The sequence below is a fragment of the Capricornis sumatraensis genome, chromosome 6 (genome assembly GCF_032405125.1).
Source record: "Capricornis sumatraensis isolate serow.1 chromosome 6, serow.2, whole genome shotgun sequence".
NCBI classification, from domain to species: Eukaryota; Metazoa; Chordata; class Mammalia; order Artiodactyla; family Bovidae; genus Capricornis; species Capricornis sumatraensis.
Window position 1 is genome coordinate 71,973,032 of NC_091074.1, and position 15,985 is coordinate 71,989,016.

General features: G+C 48.4%; 1 protein-coding gene across 1 annotated transcript in view; it reads left to right on the forward strand.

The window, feature by feature from the left end:
* Positions 1–15,985, forward strand: part of COL15A1 (collagen type XV alpha 1 chain) — a 100,868-nt gene that overhangs the window by 70,744 nt on the left and 14,139 nt on the right. The window contains exons 22-30 of the mRNA XM_068974449.1: positions 1,072–1,107; positions 4,637–4,699; positions 7,060–7,128; positions 7,238–7,273; positions 10,096–10,149; positions 10,244–10,303; positions 11,758–11,826; positions 11,940–11,981; positions 14,723–14,768. Of these exons, the coding sequence (XP_068830550.1) occupies positions 1,072–1,107; positions 4,637–4,699; positions 7,060–7,128; positions 7,238–7,273; positions 10,096–10,149; positions 10,244–10,303; positions 11,758–11,826; positions 11,940–11,981; positions 14,723–14,768 (475 nt within the window). The remainder of the gene's footprint in view (positions 1–1,071; positions 1,108–4,636; positions 4,700–7,059; positions 7,129–7,237; positions 7,274–10,095; positions 10,150–10,243; positions 10,304–11,757; positions 11,827–11,939; positions 11,982–14,722; positions 14,769–15,985) is intronic.

Genomic DNA, 15,985 nt, shown 5'->3' on the forward strand with positions numbered 1-15,985 from the left:
TACCCACTCCGCTATTCTGGCCTGGAGAATTCCATGGACTATACAGTCCATGGGGTCGCAAAGAGTCAGGCATGACTGAGCGGCTTTCACTTTCATCACTTTTCGTACGAACGCTACATATGTATGTGTATTAGTATATAGTCCATTGTACCTGTTGCTTCTTCATCTACGTATTCAACCGACCTTGGATTAAAAAAAAAGGCTGAAAAAAAATCCAGAAAGTTTTTAAAAGCAAAACTTGGATTTGCTGCATGCTGGCAACTATTTACATAGCTTTTACATTGTATTAGGTATTATAAGTAATCTAGAGATGATTTAAAGTATATGGAGTATGTATATTGGTTATATGCTGACCATTTTATGTAAGGGGCTTGAGCATCTGAGGATTTTGGTATCCACAGAGGATCCTGAAACCCACACCCCTCAGATACGTGGGGATGACTGTGCATTGGGAAAGTTGTTGTCGTTCAGTTATATCTCTGTGTGTATATTCTGCCAAACTCTTATGCCTTCAATAGCTATGTGGGTAACTGGGCTTGGAGGAAAACGTGTCCTGGCACCATGTGGAGTGAACCACAAATTTTCTGTTTCCTGGAGCCTTTAAAGCGTCTGGCCATTTAAAATTCTCCCTCTCGCTGAGGGAAGAGAACTGAGTCTCACCAACTGCCCCCTCTTCTAACCCCAAACACCCCAGCACATCCTTGGGGCCCAGGCCTCAGAGTTTGGGAACTTCTGAGAAGATCTGTGAAGGGCAAGAACCTTAGGAACCCAGGGGTTCCTAAGGTCGAGAAGGAGGAGGAGTGGTTGGGGGTGGGGGAGGCTGGGACTTAGGGAGCCCAGAGTCCTGACTGGGGGTGCAGAGGCTCCAGGCTTCTGAGCATTTCCTGGCTCCGTGCCAACTAGCTGTGTGACCGCATGGTTTCTCTCCCTGTGGAATGGGTCATGAGGCCCACTGGGTGGGGACATGCTTGGGCCTTTGGGAGGTGCTCGAGGAAGTGAGCCCCTGGGGTGCAGGTTCCTGCTGGCCTGGAAGTGCTGCTCCTGAGCTGCCTCTGTCTTTCTGTGTCACAGGGCCCCGAGGGCATGCCTGGGCTGCCAGGATTTCCAGTGAGTACCACATTAGCCATCTTCCTTTGTGCCCTGTGGCTGTGTACATTCTGTTCCTCCCACCCGGAATGCTGTTCCTTTCCATCTGCACAGCTGAGCTCTAGTAGTCCTTGCTCACGTAGCCTTTCCTGCTTGCCCCCACCTAGAGTGACTGCGACTGAAGCGACTTAGCAGCAGCAGCAGAGTGATTGTTCCCACCTTTGAGTCTAAAAGGGCTTTATTTTCACCTCTTTTCTGCCTTGAATAACAGTTACTTATGCCCCTATTCTTTTTTTCTCAACTGTACCATGATCAGCTTGCAGAGGGTCGGGTCTTGTTCATCTCTTTCTAGCCTAGGGTCAGCCAGAGCCAGAGTTGGAGCCCATGGTTGGCTTCCTATAAATGTGAGTAGATCAGTCAATCATTTCAGGTAGCTAGCATCAGAGTGGCAAATAGATGGGGAAACAGTGGAGACAGTGGCTGACTATTTTTCTAGGCTCCCAAATCACTGCAGATGGTGATTACAGCCAAGAAATTAAAAGACACTCACTCCTTGGAAGGAAAGTAATGACCAACCTAGACAGCATATTAAAAAGCACAGACATTACCTTGTTAACAAAGGTCGGTCTAGTCAAAGCTATGGTTTTTCCAGTGGTCATGTATGGATGTCAGAGTTGGACTATAAAGTTGAGCACTGAAGAATTTATGCTTTTGAACGGTGGTGTTGGAGAAGACTCTTGAGAGTCCCTTGGACTGCAAGGAGATCCAACCAGTCCATTCTGAAGGAGATCAGTCTTGGATGTTCATTGGAAGGACTGATGTTGAAGCTGAAACTCCAAAACCTTAGCCACCTGATGCAAAGAGCTGACTCATTTGAAAAGACCCTGATGCTGGGAAAGATTGAAGGCAGGAGGAGAAGGGGACAACAGAGGATGAGATAGTTGGATGGCATCACCAACTCAATGGACATGAGTTTGGGTAAACTCCAGGAGTTGGTGATGGACAGGGAGGCCTGGCGTGCTGCGGTACATGGGGTCGCAAAGAGTCGGACACAACTGAGTGACTGAACTGAACTGAGAGTCAGAGTAGACAAAATTCCTAGAGAGAGAGGATGGTGGTGATGGGGGACTGAAAGGGGGGAATCAGAGCCTGCAAGTCCAGTAATTAGCGGTCTGTGCACCATGCTATGGGGCTTCCACCATGGAAAGTAAAAGTGCATCTCTGTGTAGGAAGTGATCAGCTGAGTATAAATGCTTGAGCCTGCTCTGCAGCCCAAGGCTCCAGAGTGAAATCTGCACCATTTCTCTGTACAGTGCAGCTCTGAAAAGGCCTAAATGCCACTGGTGGCGTGTGTGCTGCTTCCAGGATAGGTGAGGGAAATTTATCAAAAAATATAACAGAAATTTGTCATTGATGGCAGAATTATAAGTGGTTTCTTTTTCTACTTTTTTATATTTTCTGAGGTTTTCTATTTTTTTTAAAGGAGCATATGCTCTGCAGGAAGCAACAGTTAGAACTGGACATGGAACAACAGACTGGTTCCAAATACGAAAAGGGATACATCAAGGCTGTATATTGTCACCCTGCTTATTTAACTTATATGCAGAGTACATCATGAGAAACCCTGGGCTGGAAGAAACACAAGCTGGAATCAAGATAGCCGGGAGAAATATCAATAACCTCAGATATGCAGATGACACCACCCATATGGCAGAAAGTGAAGAGGAACTAAAAAGCCTCTTGATGAAAGTGAAAGAAGAGAGTGAAAAAGTTAGCTTAAAGCTCAACATTCAGAAAACAAAGATCATGGCATCTGGTCCCATCACTTCATGGGAAATAGATGGGGAATCAGTGGAAACAGTGTCAGACTTTATTTTTTTGGGCTCCAAAATCACTGCAGATGGTAACTGCAGCCATGAAATTAAAAGACACTTACTCCTTGGAAGAAAGATTATGATCAACCTAGACAGCATATTCAAAAGCAGAGACATTACTTTGCCAACTAAGGTCCGTCTAGTCAAGGCTATGGTTTTTTCAGTAGTCATGTATGGACGTGAGGGTTGGACTGTGAAGAAGGCTGAGTGCCGAAGAATTGATGTGTTTGAACTGTGGTGTTGGAGAAGACTCTTGAGAGTCCCTTGGACTGCAAGGAGATCCAACCAGTCCATTCTGAAGATTAGCCCTGGGATTTCTTTGGAAGGAATGATGCTAAAGCTGAAACTCCAGTACTTTGGCCACCTCATGCGAAGCGTTGACTCATTGGAAAAGACTCTGATGCTGGGAGAGACTGGGGGCAGGAGGAGAAGGGGACTACAGAGGATGAGATGGCTGGATGGCATCACTGACTCGATGGACGTGAATCTGAGTGAACTCCGGGAGTTTGGTGATGGACAGGGAGGCCTGGCGTGCTGTGATTCATGGGGTCGCAAAGAGTCGGACATGACTGAGCGACTGAACTGAACTGAACTGATGCTCTGCTGACACTAAAAATACAGGAGAACTTGACATTAAAAACAGGAGAGGGTGACAGCCACAGGGAAGGCCTCTCAGCTAGGAAGAGGAGGCGAGACCTCTGAGCTCCAGGCCCAGCTTGGCTGCTCCAAAACCAGAGCGCGTTCCAGACACATTTGCCTCTGAATGACTAGTTCTGTGTTCCCGAGGGAACCTTGGGCTTCTCAGAGGAGCCTTTGGGACCACTTGAAGAGTAAGGAGGGGGCCAAATAAGCAGGATCCAGGGCACCAACAAGGCTCCATTTGATGTATTTTATATACTGGGCTTTTGTTTAAGACTTTACTTGAAAAAAGGAATGAAAAGAGTTTCACTGCTAAAAAATAATAACAAATATTTGAGGGCCACTGCATTAACCCAGAAGAAAGGGACTTGTGAAAAGCTAAATTACATAAAAAGTGTTGAAACCCTTTTTTGGGGCAGACGTCTGGCTGTGTGAGTCATTGTCACAGATCTTAAGTGCCTGCTGGAGTTGAGAAGAGGTCACCTCTGACCGGATGTGCAGAGTTTGGTTCTGCAGAGGGAATAGTGGAGGCAGGGGTTAGAGGTGGGTGCAGAGAGGCCAAGGGGACAGGCTCGCCCCTGGTGGAGTGACAGGAGTGGAGGTGTGAAGTGCCAAGAGCAGCTGGGATCACTTTGGGTGTCAGATTAGGGTGCCTGGATCCCAGTCCTTAGGTAGTGGGGAGCCAGGGAGGGAGTGGGAATCATGGAGGATGGATGATGGGGGAAGTGGGCTGCAGGACAGCTCCAAGGGCCCATGGGGGAGCAGAGGCAGCAGGCAAGGCCGTTTCCGTGATGGCCGTTGGAGGAAACCATAGTTCAAAGAGAATGGGGCCTCTAGGGCTCCTAACACTCGATGCTGTCTTCCTGCCCCCAGACCACAATTTCCAGACCACTTAAAATTAGGAAAACATCGTAACTGTGACTTCCACTGGCACTCTGAGTTCCTTTACTCTTGGGGGAAAAAGAAAGAAACCTTTGTTTAGTTAAAGCATTTTAATTGTGACAAACAACCAAATACTCTCCCATAACTCCTTCTAGGGCCCGAGAGGTCCAAAAGGTGACACTGGCGTGCCTGGATTTCCAGGACTAAAAGGAGAACAGGTAAGAAGGGCCAGGTATGTGGGTGGGAGAATTTGCTAAATATTTCAAATGGGTTGAAAGTAGCTGTTAACTTTTTTAAAGTTTGTGATATAGCTCACGTACCATAAGATGCACCCCTTTCAATTGTGAAATTCAGTGATTTTTAGTATAGTGGCAAGGTCATGCGGCCACCACCACTACCTAATTATAGAGCATTTTCATCATGTTGGAAGAAACACTGTGTCCTGCAGCAGTCACTCCCCAGCTGTTCACTTTCATGATCTCAGGATTCCTTCAGGGTGCAGGTGGGGTGCATGGAGAAATAGATTTTCATCATCCTTGGAAAGAAAACTCAGCCAACCCTCCCATGAGTTCTGTGCTTCGTCTAATTGCCTCCGCCCGGCTGTCACATTAGAATGTTCACTCCCTGAGAGCAGGCACATCCACTCCCCTTTCTGTGGCCCCAGTACTTAGCACTGTGCCTCTTACAGGAATGGCACTCAAAATATTTGCTGGATGAAAGGATGTGTGAGTAATGAATGCAATGAATGCTAACATTTAGAAATTCTTATTATGCTATTAAATGATTATGATTATTATAAGCTGGGGCATTCTGCAGTTGGTTAGCAGTCTTGGTCCAGAAGTTTTGGAATAAATATTTAGCATGCAGAGCACTTCCTGAGATTCCTAGGACATTGAAATGACCTTTGTACCCTTCCACATTTGCCTCTTAGAATTGATTTCCCAGTTGGTTTTTACAGGTAAGGGGAGAGTAACATTTTCATAAATAGACTGCAGTGACTCTGCATTGGATTCATTTGTTCATCCACCCATTTATATACTCATCCTGCTTACATCCATTCCCTTTGATGTACCAGCCAGGTTCCTATGCTAGGCACTAGGAGCGGTGAGATAAGATGTGAGGAACAGAGATGCAGAGAGCCACAGAGAGACTGGTTGTTGCTATAATGGGGGTCTGTACAAAGCCAGCAGGAGAAACCCTGAGCCTGCCTTGGGATGTCAGGGATGGTTGGTGCGTCTCTAAGGGAAAGGACCATTAGCTACTCTCTTTCCTTCCTGCCCAAACCATTTCACACTAGCCCCAAGGAAGTGGAGAGAGTTTCTAGTGTCTGTTGGACCACAGTCCAGGGGGCGGAGGGTTCAGGGTGCTCGGTCTGAGTTTAACGCTACATGAGACCTTGTCTTGGGGTGCCTTTTGCTGCCTTGGGCCTGCAGAGAGGGTGTGGGGCCAGGGAAGCTCTGGCTTGCGAGAAGCCTGGTCAAATCAGATCAGCTCTTGCCTTAAACACTCTGTTTTCCATGTGGCAAGGTCAGGTGGATCAAGAAGGACCTACTTGCCGTCCCTGCCCCAATCCCCTGCCACTCTGAAAACTGGGAAGAACACCCAGACAGCTCTGCTCTGACCCCTGCGGCAAATGCACTTTCTCTGGCTTTACCTCTAATGCGTTTGTGCTTGCTTCTTCTTGCTGCTGGCATGCTCAGGACCGCTTTTCCTCACCAGTTGAGTGGTAAGATCCAAATATCAAGTGTGGGCATGGGGGACAGAGAGGAGAGGCTGCTCAGATTGCTTTGGCACCACTGCCCTGGCTGCTTCCAGCCCTATTGAAGGGAGATTTTCGTGTGGTCCAGCCCAGCTCTTCAGGGGCCAGCATTGAAGTTCGGAGCCAGAGCCTTGAATGGCTCCTCTCCCTGGCCTTTCTCTGGACATTTATCTTCTTGAAAGCCTCCTGGGATGGTAGGTAGCCCTGCAGAGTGCAGGATTGGGGGCAGAATTCTGTGTCCCAGCCACCAGTCTCCCCATCTCCCCTACGTCCCAGCAACTGAGATAACTTTGCCTGTTCAGGTGAGTATTTGTACAGGAGCCTGGAGCTTAGAGGCAAAATTCCAAGACTCAGGACCCCTGTGTTGAGAGAAGCCTCCACTGATCATGCTCTCATGGCTTTCCCAATTTTAGATGTTTTAACAAGAATAGGGATTTTAGGCGAGAACACAAGCCACCAAATATATTGATGTTAGGAGCCAGAGGTTCTCAGTGGGGAGCATACAGCCGGAGGTGGGGTGGACCTTGAGGATTGAGGTTCCTGGAGAATTAAGGTGGGGATGCTGAGCAAGCAGCAGCAGGAGCCTTGGAGGGGCTTGCAGGACCCCAACCTGTGCTTTCAGACAGTAACTGGAGTACATGGAGGCAACAGAGTAGACGATATTTAACCCCTTAGGAGGCTGTGCAATATTCCAGCAAGAGGTCATGTCAGGGCAGGGGGGGTGGAGAGGCAGTTTGAAGGCCAAAGAAATGGCAGCGAGCTTGTGGATAAGGTGACGAGGTGAGGCCCAGCTTCATCGAAAGGTTCTTTGAATTACAGGGTGAGAAGGGAGAGCCAGGTGCCATCCTGACGGGGGATGTTCCTCTGGAAAGGCTGAGGGGCCAAAAGGTAATTATTCCACCAGACCCTGAAAGCACATGTCTGCTTCAAATCCCATCTTTGTTTCTGCTGCTGACCATGTTCATCTGAGTGACAGGTCTTTGTCTCCCTGTTTTAGGGTGAACCTGGAGAGCATGGAGCCCCAGGACCAATGGTAAGCCAGAGCATGTTGCCCCTAAACTGGGGTTTGAAGCATTTATTGTACTTTGGCTCAACTAAATTGAGTTGTGAAAATAAAAATGATATGGCAATGCGTGTGTGTATTAATTTATCAAGGGTAGGCTGACTGCGATTAAATAAAATCTCAGTGGTTTAGCATAGTTGTGGCTTAGCACTGTGGTGGTTGCCGGTTGGGTGTCTCCCCTCCAAGCAGTGACATGGGAGCCCATGGTGCTTATGTCCTGTGACTTCACTGTCTGGTGGATTCAGATTCACACTGGCCATCTTTCAGTTGGCAGGCCAAGCTTGGGGAGGGGACAGACCATGGAAGATGATGAGTTCCACCTCTGGCCTCCACTGACGCAGGAGGCAGTGGGGTGGGTGGTGGGGGACCTTGGTCTAGCTGAGTGTCCAGAAGGAAGTGGAAAAGCAGATGGTGGTGAGCCCCACAGTTGTACCATGGGTCTTGCCAGCTATAGATTACCGTTGCCCAGGCAACCTGGGCCTTTTGGCTTCTGGTCTTAGATCTGCTGCTCATTTGCTGTATGACCTCAGACAAGTCCTCTTCTTTCTCTGACTTTCAGAAAATAAAGTCTGTCACTTTTCCCATTGTTTCCCCATCTATTTGCCATGAAGTGATGGGACAGGATGCCATGATCTTAGTTTTCTGAATGTTAGAGTTTTAAGACAACTTTTTCACTCTCCTTTTTCACTTTTATCAAGAGGTTCTTTAGTTCCTCTTCACTTTCTGCCATATGGGTGGTGTATTCTGCATATCTGAGGTTATTGATATTTCTCCCAGCAATCTTGATTCCAGCTTGTGCTTCATCCAGCCTGTCATTTCACATGATGTATTCTGCATATAAGCTAAATAAGCAGGGTGACAATATACAGCCTTGACATACTCCTTTCCCGATTTGGAACCAATCTCTTGTTCTATGTCCAGTTCTAACTGTTGCTTCCTGACCTGCATATAGATTTCTCAGGAGGCAGGTAATGTAGTCTGGTATTCTCATCTCTTTCAGAATTTTCCACAGTTCGTTGTGGTCCACACAGTCAAAGGCTTTGGCATAGTCAATAAAGCAGAAGTAGATGTTTTTCTGGAACTCTCTTGCTTTTTCGATGATCCAGCGGATGTTGGCAATTTGATCTCTGGTTCCTCTGCCTTTTCTAAATCCAGCTTGAATATCTGGAAGTTTGCCCCTTAAGTCAGGCAGAATGGATGCCCTGGAAAGGCATCCTTGGTCCTAGCTGCAGGCTAGGGCAGACTGGGAGAGTTTTGTGTTAACCACTGGTTAACCACTTACTAGGGCTTCCCAAATGGTGCTAGTGGTAAAGAACCCACCTGCCAATGCAAGAGACATAGGAGACTTGCATTCCATCCTTGGGTCAGGAAGATCCTCTGGCAACCCACTCCAGTATTCTTGCCTGGAGAATCCCATGGACAGAGGAACCTGGTGGGCTATAGTCCATCGGGTTGCAAAGAGTTGTACACAACTTTGCATACATATCTTGTCTCAACACAGTCTATTTGCCATTTTTTCAGGGCATGTATGAACATGTTATTAGAGCAGAAAGAAGTGGCTTGATAGGTTCCAGGGTTAAACCAATCATTCCCCTGGGAGACAGGACAAGAAGTAGCTTCAAAAAAAAGAGTTGTCCACTGGACATAGAGCTTGTTCTAGGAGGAGATCATGGATTGTATGCATCCCAGGCACTGGAAGGCATGAAGTAGTGTCTCTGGGAGCAAGGGGACACAGAAAGCCAGCACTGGAATGGGGTCCATGGGCGGGGCTCGTCTGGAGAACTGGGATGCCAGGCCAAGACTCTGGTCCTTAGGGACAGGTGGGAGCAAGGCAGGAACCAAATCCTGGAGCATATTATTGGACTGGGCTGACGTGAGGAGTGGGTCTGGGCTGCATTATTCCAGCAGGGGATATGGAGAGCCCTGGGACATAATACTGAAGGCAAAGGTCCACGTTCTGAGCTGGCCCAGCACACAACTCCCGGAGAGCTGAGGCCTGGGGCTCCTGACCTCTTGTTTCCTTGTTATTCCTGACTGGCTGAGAGGGTTGGGTCCCGTGTCTGCGATGGGGTAGAGTCTGTAGGAGGGATGGAGCAAGTGGGTCCAGCTGAACTCAGAGAGACCAGCGGCCAAGGAGCCAGGCAGGTGGATCCTCGTAGGTTTTTGTCCTCCATCCTCCTAGCAGCAGTTCATTGTCACCAATGCCCACAAAGGCAGGCTGGACACCTCCCATCTCCCTGGCCTTTTAGTTTCTATTTGTTTCTTTTTCTTTTTTTAGCTTCTAGATATATCTTTTTTTTTTTTAATCATTCAGATTATTTTTTTATATTTTTTTAATTTTTTTTTAAATTTTAAAATCTTATTTGTTTCTTTTTTAATTGAAACATAGGTGACCTACAGCACTGTGTACATTTAAAGTGTGCATGGTGATTTGATACATTTATATATTGTAATATGATCGCCATTGTAGAGATAGCAGCTCTCTCACATCACATAATTATCATTTCTTTTTGTGGCTGGAATAAAGATCTAGACTCCTAGCAAGTCTGAGGATTATAATCCAACGTTGTACTCCCTGCACTGTGCGTTGTTAGCTCTCCAGGACTTAGCTGTACTTGTTGCACGTTTGTACCTTAAGCCAGACCTCTCCTGCTCCCCCACCCTCCTGCCCTGTAACCGCCTTTTTACACTGCTTTTTTTTTTTTTACTATTTTGGCTTTTTTAGATTCCACATATAAGTGACATTATACAGTATTTTTCTCTTTCTAATCTGGCATTTACTTTGCCTCCAGGGACCCAAAGGACCACCAGGACACAAAGGAGAATTTGGCCTCCCTGGACGACCTGTAGGTATCTGAGTTCCTCAGACTGCAGGTAGAAGGAGGACATGTGGGCCAGGCTGGCCTGTGGGTTTACTAAGGCCTCTCTCATTGGTTTCAGGGTCGCCCAGGACTGAATGGCCTCAAAGGCGCCAAAGGAGATGGAGGGGTCATGATCCCGGTGAGTGCCACACCAGAGGCCCAGCCCCACAATACCCAGGAACGCGGCCCCAGGGACAGTGTCAGGAGGAGGATTGGTCGGGGGCCAGGTCCAAGTGAGCAGACAGAATGCTCAGGAGTGTTCTTCCTCAGCTGCCACTTCCAAAGATCCGCAGCCCAGCCCTGTCCTCAGGCTCATTCTCAGGAGGTCCTGCACCAAATCCACCTTAGTGGAGCATAAGCTTCCTCATCCAGACCCAGAGGAGGGTGGGAGAACATGATCTGAGAATCCTCAAGAAGTCTGGTTTCAAATCCCAGGTCTTCTGACTCGGGTTATAGCATGTCTTTCCTGGATTACACATTCCTGGGGGTTTCACAAGTCACTGGTGTAGGTGGGATGGGGCTGGTGAGCATTCTTAAGAAAACACAGAAGCTCAGTCAGCTGCGTACGCAGAGCCTCACAAGATGACAGGCCCTGGAACATCCGCAGTGTCCCACATCTGCGATAAGGAAGCCAGTGTTTATTGGTCCTTTTGAGGACAAGATCTCAGTCTTGATAATAGCTCTCCTGAGAGACACTCTGTGGAGTCCTTGTTTTACACAAAAGGAAAGTAGGGCCTGTAGAAGTCAGTCACCCGCTGGAGGCCCCCCCATTTGCTACATGCAAGTGATGCTTAAAGTATGTTGTTGATTCTGTCTGCACCTCCTGGTCTCCAGGAGGCCTCCAATTGGTCTCCAGAAGTGGTCTCCAATTTTGTATGCCCAGAATTGCAGAAATGAGGTGGTGTTGAATCACTGGGCACTGACTCACCCACCAAGCCCTTGGGGCTGCAGGTACAGCAGCCAGTCTAGTGATCACGTGGAGCCTCCGCATGAGCCGGGTGCCTCTCACCTACGGTCAGAGCCTCCCACTCCCCCACGTCTGCTTCAGGTGCAGCTTGGGCTCCAGGATTGGCAGAGAAAACATTGCAAGGTGTCATGGCCAGGCTGACCTGGCTCTGCTGTGGACTCTGCCATCTAACAGGAGTTGATGTTTATCGTTACCTTTATGAGGGGCCCTTTCAGGCACCGTATCCCAGCAAGGCCCCACCCCACCACTCCCTCCATATGAGGGATACGTGGGTAGAGGTGGTGGGCTTTGTATCCGCTGAGCACTGCTCTGGGGGTCAGAATCTGGCTTCCAGTCTCCATTCTTCTGTGAATTGCTGCGTGGCCTTTAGCAGGTCACTTCCCCTCTCTGGCCCTTGTTTTCCCAATTGTAAGCCAGCAGCGATACTTGCTCTGCTGTTGTGAAGACGCAGTGAGGACACAGAGGTAGACATGCTTCCAGAAGAGGCTGGCCTACCCGTGGGAGGAGTTAGTCGGCTTTAGAAGACCCTCCTTTCCTCGTCTCCAAACCCTGGGGAAGTACCTTGCAGCTGCCTCTGTACTTACAACAACCCGAACTCAGAAATGGCCTTTCTTGCCCCCCTTCAGGGTCCACCTGGCCTACCTGGCCCTCCAGGCCCCCCAGGACCACCGGGAGCTGTGATTAACATCAAAGGAGTAAGTTGGGGTGGGAAGGGAGAGAGACCTCCTGGGAAAGCGGGAAATGGTCCCCTACTGGCCTAAGCTGGAGTCGGGTGTCCTCAATCCCTTCTCATTCTCATTTCCAACAGGCTGTCTTCCCAATTCCAGTCCGGCCACACTGCAAAACACCAGTAAGTAGTGAACAGTCATGGCCTTACAGAGCAGGCTTTGGCATAGAAAGCAACTTAGAGAAGATAAGTTTTTAGTTTTTATTTTGAGCCACTCTGTCAGTGTTCTCTCTGATGTCTTCAAGTGAGTAGGTGGCTCTGAATCATATTAGGGCTTCTAAGGGCACACATGTGGACAATTGTTCTTTGCAGCCAAAAGGCAGTGTCTTTTGTTATCTTCACGTGGACATGTTAGCTTCCTGCTTGGAGCAGTATAAAAAAGGGGGAAATAGATACTTTAAAACATAGATGAGAATAAAAAGGCAATTCTGACTAGTGATCTTCACATTGGGAGCTTCAGGCTAAAATCTATAACTATGCTTTCCTAACTATCATGTTTCTGCACAGTACACAGCACCGAGAGGAGGGACTTCCTCTCCCCCTTTGTAATGACAAAACAAACTGTGACTCAGACAAACTCACCAACTTGTCTAAGGTCACAGGAAGGACACAGCTGGGCCATCACTCAGGTCCCCTGGCACCCCTTGGTACCCCAAGGGGTCAGGCACATGCCTGTTCACCTCACTGGTCAGTGCCCTGTCCCTGAGGCCTCACCCATGTGAGGAGGGTCTAGTTTTTGTGGGAAATGCAGGGAGGGTGGGCCTCTCCCCATGCACAGGCATTAGTCACTGAACATAATCGTTCACTCAGCAAGGATTTATCAAAGATTTACGAATGCCAAGTACACGTGAGGCCCCTGAACTGCAGCGGTGAACTAGACAGGCGTGGCCTCTGCTCTCGGGAGCCTGCAAATTACAATTTAGAAAGGTTCTTTGAAGCGGGTTCTTAATTGATGTCTGTAGGGGTGGTGATGAGACTTGGGTCAAGGGCTTTAAAATGACACAGTTTGACGGAGTGTTTGCCCAGACATCTGTCCACGTCTAAACTTTGAAACAATCAATTCTGCAACCCAGTGCCTGGGAACTCTGGTCTTGAAGGCAGAGGATGGGACCCACCTGTATAGGGACCTACCTGTGTAAGGTGATCTGAGAGATGGCTGCCTCCCACCATAGACATGGAATCATAGCCTAGAGAGGCAAGGTCTCTCTATGAGTTGGTGCCCAAAGCCCCTCCCAACAAACATGATATCAGGCTTCAAATGGACTGACTGTGGGACAGAACTTGGAAAACTCAAGAGTATTGTATAATGCTACTGCAATTGCTGTGACCTATGGATGTGAGAGTTGGACTGTGAAGAAGGCTGAGTGCCGAAGAATTGATGCTTTTGAACTGTGCTGTTGGAGAAGACTCTTGAGAGTCCCTTGGACTGCAAGGAGATCCAACCAGTCCTTTCTGAAGGAGATCAACCCTGGGATTTCTTTGGAAGGAATAATGCTAAAGCTGAAACTCCAGTACTTTGGCCACCTCATGCGAAGAGTTGACTCATAGGAAAAGACTCTGATGCTGGGAGGGATTGGGGGCAGGAGGAGAAGGGGACGACAGAGGATGAGATGGCTGGATGGCATCACTGACTCGATGGACGTGAATCAGAGTGAACTCCGGGAGTTTGGTGATGGACAGGGAGGCCTGGTGTGCTGCGATTCATGGGGTTGCAAAGAGTCGGACACGACTGAGCGACTGAACTGAAGTGAACTGATGCCAGGATCCTTTGCAATGACCATGGCCACTGGGGCTCATGATGTTACTTTAAAAAAGCCAGAGATGAGCTAAGAGCATTTGATTTTGATTTCATGTTGCCTGGCTGGACACCATGCAGGCTTGAGTGTGGGTTTCTTGACCAGCTCTCAAAATGGACAGTTGAATAAGAAATGATTCCTCTCACATCCAGCATTTCACGGGCTTCTTCTCATTTCATCCCCTTTCTAATACCGTAACAATTAACAGCTCTCTCCTGGAGTGGAGGAACTTCATCAGCACAGCTGTCAGATACCTGCTTGGCACTGCTGCCTTTGTCCTTAACTGGAAGATTACTGTCCCTTTCCCATATCTTCTCTTGGTGACACCTGAGCAGCTTGTGACCCTCCAAACCAAAAGTGTGGGAGGATCTGGGATCAGAGGGATCATTTTGATTCACATATTAACTGGGAAAAAGCTGGAGGTGGGCTTATAAAAGGAAGGTGGCAGATAGCTCTGTTATTAAAGAAAAAGAAAGAAATGCAGGAAACGGGATGAACTGCGAAGGAATATTATCTTGAACAGCTTGGACTGCAGACCCCTGGCACTTAATGGGAAGTCGAGGAGTTCCCCAATCTAATGATAACACCTCTTTATTAATTACCACCATCAACTCCTGCTCTGGGTGCTCATCTTTGATTACACATAGTAGCAATCTAAGGACTGGCCCAGGTTCATGACTTGAGTACATCACTTACCATCGCTCGACCTCTCATATGAGTCAGTCCTAACTGATCAGAAAGGAGGCCAAGAATGCTCATGGTTGGCCAGACCAACATTGCCATGACTTATCTTTCCCTTTGCAGAGTTTTTCCTCCCATAGATCTCACCTTGGCTCAGCTACATGATGCACCGCCCCCGACCCCTACACCTGCCAGTTGAAGACCTGAGATGCTTTGCATTGAGGGGCACTGGGGAACTCAGGGCTTTTGGGAGCTCCAATATCCAGGGCAGGCCTAAATCCATGACCTTGGCCCTTGCCCCTGGGACAGGGGACTAGCTCCCTGCGCATACAAAAACCAGAACAGGGTTTACAGTGTATGACCTTGGCTTTCTCTCTCTCTCTCTAGGTTGGTACCACATATTCTGGAAATTCAGAACTCATCACTTTTCATGGTACACACTCCTGTTTCTCTGGAATGTTTCCTGACCCTCCTATCTCTGCAGAAGTGGTTTCTGTTTGCCCAGTTCTGGGCATAAACTAGGTGCTCTGAAAAGTCTGACTGCACTGTGGGAGGGGTGGTAGTTGAACCATGGGCACCTCTGTTTGCTTGTGTCACCCAGCTGCCTATTTTATGCATCTTGTCTAAGCCTCCTGGCTAGTAGCCAGCACTCCATTTTTCCATTCGTGTGTTAGTTTGTTCATAATGCATCCACTGATAGCTTCTCCTCGACTGGTGCTGTCCCATTCACTGGGCTGAAACAGATGGATCCCTTGCTCTTCTTGCCACCCAGGCCCTTAGACTCTGCTGGGTGAGACCATTTAAAAAGTCATTACAGTGCAGTATACCAAGAGCTAACGCAGGGAGGCCCTGGCAGCTCAGAAGGCCTTTGCATGAGAGCGTTCCTGGACCAGCAGCATCAGCACTCCTGGAGCTTGTTAGGAATGTAGACCCTTGGGCCTCATCACAGACCTGCTCGGTCAGAAGCTGCATTTTCACAAACTCCCTCTGAGGTGTATACACACACAGTGTGTTGTGAGACGCGCTGGCTCTGAGCGATTCTTAAACTTTAGCATGTTTGCAGCTGGTGGGAGCTTATCTACCAGTCATCAGACAGGAGGTAGGCCCGGAGACAGGAGCTGCAGGCGAGCAGTGACTGTGGTCCTCTGTCCCCATACACTGTCACACCATGTGTGCCTGTTTTCATTGAGAAGTCTGGACACTTGCAGTTTAAACAGGGAAAGGCCCATTTGTTTCCGCTGATACTGACCTCTGGCTCAGCTCTGTCACCCCTGGCCTGCCAGGTGGCCGTCTCCCTGATGGTATCTAGTGTCACGGGTTTTTGGTCACACTTGGTTACAAAATCCAGGATGTTCTCAGACTTCTTGTTCAGATCCAATTCAAGGTTCTCACTTCCTCTGGTACCAAGTTGACCTTGGGGAGGAGCAGGTGGAGCTGGATTTGTTTTGTCGGATCCCCTGTGTATGGGTACACATTGGTCAGTCTCTCTCAGGAACTAGGAGTTCAAAGCTCTAGTGTCCACCCGCTTATCCAGGTTGGGAAAGGGCACTGCCTCCATTTCCAAGCTCTGCACTCCCAAGAGGCTCCCTCTGAGCCTGTCTTCAAGATAAAGAGCTGGGGAAGAAGGGAAGGCTCTAAGGCTGATTCTGC